Below are 6,548 nucleotides of genomic sequence, written 5' to 3' on the forward strand. Positions count from 1 at the left end.
GTAGGCCCATTTTGACGAAGATGCACACAGACTGGGACGTAGTAGACTCTCGGTGCATATTTGTTGGATGAATAAATGAGTGAGAATATTTTGGCCACTCATTTGTTGAACGAGTGAATGCTGTTCAGAGACGACTTATGGACCTTTAGAGAAGAATCTCAAACTCAATGCCTGATGGCACCTGGCTGGCAGTGTTAGCGAGTGAAGCAGACTGGGATGGGGAGATGTGAAGGAGCAGTGGAGTCTGAGGCAAACTAGAACCGCCCATCTCAAAGGGCCAGCTCCTGCACAGCTTGACTCAAGTGAGGTTTGAAGGCCCAGGCTGCTAGATCCTCCAGTTTTTTAAGAGAAGTTGGAAATCTAGATTTTTATGTCACCAATAGTTTAAAAAGACATTGTTGGCCAACACAAGGTGGTGGGTGAGCAAACAAAACATGTTTGTAGGTTGCTGGTTTTCAACCTCTGTTCCAGATTCCTCCAGTGTTAGTTCATGGGCTCTCTTAGTAGGGGCTTAAAAAGGGCTTTGTCTTTTCTGACACCTGGCCCCTCCCCAGTCTTCCTCCAGCCGTGAATTTGGTCAGCACCCCTCATGTACCTTTCATGTCTCATCTCACCTCCAGGTCTTTGTCTGGGTTGGAAAGGATTCTCAAGAAGAAGAAAAGACAGAAGCCTTGACTTCTGGTGAGGACCCAAGTTCCTGGGGGGAGGGGGGGTCCGTTGCTTGTGGGGTGGTGGGAGTGGCTTCTGTACAGGTCTGGGAATGAGCATCATTTCTAGGGGACTGATGGACAAGATAGGGTGGGGACTTCCTCCTCTGTGGCCAGCCCCTTATAAGTCCTGCCTGGGGTAGTGAAGAACATATCAGTTCCTTCAGAAACCCTGAGGCTTCTGAAAGAACCTCAGGGTTTCTGAAGGAACTGATCTGTTCCAGAGGAAGGAAGGAACAGATGAGAAGTCTCTTCAAGTTTCCAGAATACTCAGGAGCTGAACTTGTCAAGGTTTAGATGTGGCAAAGCAGGCCAGGCATGGTGACTCATGCATGTAATCCCAGCATTTTGGGAGGCCAAGTCAGGAGGATCACTTGAGCCCAGGAGTTTGAGAGTAGCCCAGGCAACATAGTGAAACCCCATCTCTAGAAAAAATACAAAAAAATTAGCCAGGTGTGTTGGTGTGTAGCCGTGGTCCCAGCTACTAGGAGGTTGAGGTCAGAGGATTGCTTGAACCCAGGAGTTCATGGCTGCTGTGAGCCATGATTGCATCACTATACTGTAGGCTGGGTGACAGAACGAGATGGTGTCTCAAAATGAAAAAAAAAGAAAAAAGAAAAAGATGTTGCAAAGCAGATTCTGGGTAGCTGAATAGATCTGATTTATGAGCTGGGAACCCAAAAATTGGTTCCCATATCTTCCAGTAGGGGACTACAAGGGAAAGTAATAAACTTTATGAAGCAGGAGGTTAAGCCATAACCCCATCCTTTCCTGTGTTCCTGAGCAGGGTGGTAGAGAACCCACGTGGGTATCATGCCTTTAAAGGAGGATGGTGCCCAGGGCAGGGGGTGGGCAGTAGGGACAGTAGGACCATAGACCTACTGTCTTTTGACCTTTGACCTACTGTCTTTTGACTTTTGACCTTCTTTGTCAACTGCTGTCCTGAGTCACCCTCTCCCTGGTGTGGGAGGCACTAAGAATTCCTGGGGTTTCCTTTTCTTGCACGTGTGTCTGCAGCTAAGCGGTACATCGAGACGGACCCAGCCAATCGGGATCGGCGGACGCCCATCACCGTGGTGAAGCAAGGCTTTGAGCCTCCCTCCTTCGTGGGCTGGTTCCTTGGCTGGGATGATGATTACTGGTCTGTGGACCCCTTGGACAGGGCCATGGCTGAGCTGGCTGCCTGAGGAGGGGCAGGACCCACCCATGTCACCGGTCAGTGCCTTTTGGAACTGTCCTTCCCTCAAAGAGGCCTTACAGCGAGCAGAGCAACTCTGCTATGAGTGTGTGTGTATGGTGTTTTTGGTTTTTTGTTTTTTACAGTATCCAAAAATAGCCCTGCAAAAATTCAGGGTCCTTGCAAAATTGTCTAAAACGTCTGTGTTTGGGAAATTAAATTCAATAAAAACATTCTGAAGTGTGTACTCTAGTGTGGCTCAACTGTTTCCTTGTGTCCATCTGACAGTGAGAGCAAGCGTCTGCCCTGTCTATGTCCCTGGTAATCTGAGAATGCCCAGAAAGGTGCCTAGCATTTGCCTGTGAACTAGCAGAAAAGCTGCATCCACCCTGTGTGTGAATCCTGGTGCCCTGAGAGGCGATGCCACAGTGAGATGAGAGGTGTGTAGATTGTCCTGGGGGATACCTATGTGAAAGGAAATAGGGAGGGCCCAGGCGCGGTGGCTCACACATGTAATCCTGGCACTTTGGGAGACTGAGGCGGGCGGATCACCTGAGGTCACGAGTTCAAGACCAGCCTGGCCAACATGGTGAAAGCCTGTCTTTACTAAAAATAAAAAATCAGCCAGGTGTGGTAGCACATGCCTGTAATCCTGGCTACTCAGGAGGCTGAGACAGAATCTCTTGAACCCAGGAGGCGGACGTTGCAGTGAGCTGAGATCGTGCCATTGCACTCCAGCCTGGGCGACAGAGCGAGATTCTGTCTCAAAAGAAAGGAAATAGGTGGGGAACCAAGGAAGACTGGGAGAGCCATCAGACCCTAGACGCAGGTCTGACCCTAGGTGGAGAAAAAGGGGAGAGAAGGTTGCATGAAGTGTCTTAGTGGTCATTTATTTAATCCAGGAAGATTTGGCAAAGCTTGTCGGCAGTCCCAAAGCCAAATTCAGTGTTCTTTTTAAATTTAATGGTATAGTCCCATTTGTTTTTTACTGTGGCAAACTGTACATAATAGCGTATTTATTTTAACCATTTGTAAGTGTGTATATGTACATTGCATATACAGTGTTGTATAGCCATCACCACTCTCTGTACCTAAACCTTTTTGATAATCCCCAGTATAAACACTCTGCCCATTAAATAGTAATTCCCCATTCTTCCCTATTCGCCAGCCCCTGGTAACCTGTGTTTTACCTTCAGTCTCAGAATTTGTCTATTCCAGGGACCTCATTTAAGTGGAATCACACAACATTTGTCCTCTGTGTGTGGCTTGTTTCACTTAGCAGAATGTTTTCAAGACTTATCCCTGTTGTAGCATGTATCAACTTTTCACTCCTTTTTGTGGCTGAGTAATATTCTACTGCATGTCTATACCACATCTGTTTTATTTAGCCATCAATGGACTCTTCGGTTATTTGTGCCTTTTGGCTATTGTGCATAAGGCTGCTATGAACATGAGCATCTGTTTGATTCAAAGTGTTCTTGAGCCAGAGTCAAAGTCAGCCAGCAAAGGAATCGTGTGTCTCCTGTAAGCAGGCGTGCCTTATCTGCCCCCTGCACTCAGTCACTGGGAGGCCTGGCCTTGGGACACGTGGAATGAAGTTCAAAGCCAGCAGCCGGAGCTCTTATCAAGTATATGCCTTACAGTGGAAAGCGGGCAGGGTGCATCCTCATAGCTGCCACATCCTGTAGCAGCTGCTTGGACCTTCCTTACTACCTCTGGTTCCCACAGATTCATTCTGCTGCCCCAAAGCTATGTGGAGAAATCACTGCAGCAGCTGCCATCGCAAGAGCTGCCCCCGGATGCTCTCAAAGTTTGCGGTCTTCAGGGTATGGGAAAGGGACTCTTTTGTGCCTTCTTGGTCCCCTGGGTCCTGACTTTCTACTCATGCTCAGCATGTCACAAGTCCCTCTTGGATATTTCTATGTTGTTTCATAATCTTTTCTCCTGGGAGACTCTAAAGCAGTCCAAGGAACCTGCTGGAGGACATTCCCCAGTCCTCCCCGTCTGTCCTTTTGGTGTCTTCTCACCTTGTTTTCCCCCCTCTTGTTTTGTGTCACCTCCCACCACCACTCCATCCCTATTGAGTTATGATGTGAAAGCTCCCAAGCATATGACTGTAAAAGAACAGAAACCAGCATGAGGGATTAAATGATGGGCAGGCTGTGTGTGTGTGTGTGTGTGTGTGTTTACACTGTTGTTTCCAAAGCTGGCTGATTACCCAAATTGCCCAGGGAACTTTTTAAAAGCATGGATTCCCCAAGGGCCGTTCCTCCAGAGATTCTGATTCATTGCAGAAGTGTTGAGGGTAGTGGAGAAGAAATTTTCCGGGTGAAACATGCAGAGAAGATCAAGTCATTTTCAGGCAGAGGGTGCAGCAAGTACAGGCAGGGGGCTGTGAGGGGAACAGGGTGCTCAGGGACAGACAGCAGCCTGGAGTGGCAGGCCTCTTAGCTGAGAGGCGGGCTGGGGATTTGAATGCCATACCAAGGGTTTGGACTTGATCCCATAATGCCTGCCTTGCCTACCCCCAAAGGTCTGCTTTCATGGTCACAGCAATCAACTTGACAAAGTCCTGGTACAAAAGTGGCATTTACCACCCAAAGCTTCCAGGGCTTTCATGAAAGGCAGGTAGAGGCCTGTGTAGACAGAGCTAGCTCACTTCCTAGAAATTCGTGGGAGTTAAAATTTCAGGTAGACCTGCCCATTAATTCTTCATTTCAGTTTATACCGGCATTCAAGGGTATGGCTGTGGCCTCAAAAGAGTGTTGTGCAATGATCTGAGAAAGAAAATAGCCTGGGGCTGCTGAGATGCTGACTTCTTATTTTTCTCTCAAAGGCCGAAAAGCCAATCAGGAACACTATCACTTCAATCACATAGTTTATCTTTCTAACGGTTGCAGACGTCATCATCTCCTACGATGGAAAAATCATTGTGAAATAATGAGACAGATGCCAGAGGGACAATGCTAGGCTTGGATCCTGTGTCCATCTTGGGCAATTCAGTTGAACAGATATTTATTTTGTACTTACTTTGTGCAAGGCATTATAGATATAATACTTTAAAAAAAACTTTTGGAGCCTCAAGTTACCCACCTGCAAAATGGTAATGTTGTATTAATACCTATAGCTGGAGGTGGTGTAATATAGTGGCTATATATATATATACACATAGTGGCTATATATATAATATATGGCACACCTGCTTACAGGAGACACACGATTCCCTTGCTGGCTGACTTTGACTCTGGCTCAAGAACACTTTGAATCAAACAGATGCTCATGTTCATAGCAGCCTTACATTATACTATAAGTCTTATATTATTACAGCTGGCCTTTGGAGTCAGATCTGGATTCAAATCTAGCTCTACCACTCATTAGCAGTGTGATCTTACTTAAGTTCTTTGCCATTTCCTTAGCTGAAAAATGGGAATAAGAATAGTGTCACCCCACTTAGAATTCTCATGAGGATTAAGAGGTAATGCTTAGCACAATGTCTGGCCTATAGTAAGTGCTCCAAAATGGTTAAAAATAATGAAAGCACCTAGGCCACAGCAGAATCTCGTATTCATCCACGAAGGCAAAGACCCAGTGTACTGCGGATCAGACAGGATGTTTTTGGCTGTAACCAATGAAGAGCTAACTCAAACCAAATTAAGCTGTAAGCACACTTACGTGCTCTCATACACAATCAGTTCAGAGTTGAGAGGGCCTTCATGGTTGACTAAACCCAGTGGGCCTGAGTTTCCTGCTCCTTCTCTTGGCTTGGCCCTCCCTAGTCTAGCGGTAAAATATCTGCGGGCGTTCTGGTTGCTCCACACCCATGAACAGCCATGCCCAGAGGAAAAGAGGACTGTTTCTAGAAATCTTTTCAGAAGAGGGAGGAGGAACCACTCCCAAGTCCACGGAAAACCTTTCCTCAGGTCTCAAGAGCCCATACTGTGTCACATAATCATTCCTGATGGAATCATGGGCTAGAAGGATGGAATTATTCTTGGGCCGGTTGGGTTCATCCTAGCAGCTGGGGGTGAATTCTCCTGAGGTCAGAGCTCTCAGGGGAGGTATCTGAACAAAGTCATGGCTCCTAGGAAGGATGGAGGAGATCGATGGATGCTGGGTAGACCATCATTTTGTTGGAGACTTTTGGGGGCCATATGCTGAAAATTAAAAAGTAATGGCTCCTTGCAGTTCTGTGGCATCCAGTAATTTTCAGAGTGCTCAATTTCCGGTCATTTTTCCCGTGGAATCTTTTAGGGAAGATTTGCAGCCTACATTAGGATTATTTTGTTTCTAGAGTTTATTGTAAAACCTCAGTTTTAACAGCAGCTTCAATTTCCTTTCTCACTAAACTCTTCCGGCTACAGGGTAGATTGAAAGGGGCTGTATCCTATCAGCAAGGATGACTGGTTTAGGCAAATCCTAGCTTGATCTGAGCCTGGGTTGCTGTAGACCTGATGTTAACAACATCACAGGAAGAGATCATCACTAATATCCCCAGGGATTTTGCTGTGGCCTGGTCAAACACAGCCAAATGAGATTACAAATGGACATGAAAAAAAGATGTGTGAAGTGTCTTGCACAGTACTGGCATTCAACCGTGGTTCCTTTTGCCTTCTTCTTGGTTCCTATAAAGTAAAAACTCTTCAGGTAACCGCATAGCTTTGAAG

General features: G+C 46.5%; 1 protein-coding gene across 6 annotated transcripts in view; it reads left to right on the forward strand.

Moving 5' to 3' along the window:
- Nucleotides 1-2,136, forward strand: part of GSN (gelsolin) — a 64,120-nt gene extending 61,984 nt beyond the window's left edge. For all 6 annotated transcript variants that reach the window (XM_037984519.2, XM_007968209.3, XM_007968207.3 and 3 more), the window contains 2 exons: nucleotides 621-681; nucleotides 1,725-2,136. In XM_037984519.2, the coding sequence (XP_037840447.1) occupies nucleotides 621-681; nucleotides 1,725-1,894 (231 nt within the window). In that variant the 3' untranslated portion in view covers nucleotides 1,895-2,136. The remainder of the gene's footprint in view (nucleotides 1-620; nucleotides 682-1,724) is intronic.
- The last annotated feature ends 4,412 nt before the right edge of the window (nucleotides 2,137-6,548 follow it).

This window comes from Chlorocebus sabaeus, chromosome 12 (genome assembly GCF_047675955.1).
Source record: "Chlorocebus sabaeus isolate Y175 chromosome 12, mChlSab1.0.hap1, whole genome shotgun sequence".
Lineage (NCBI taxonomy): Eukaryota > Metazoa > Chordata > Mammalia > Primates > Cercopithecidae > Chlorocebus > Chlorocebus sabaeus.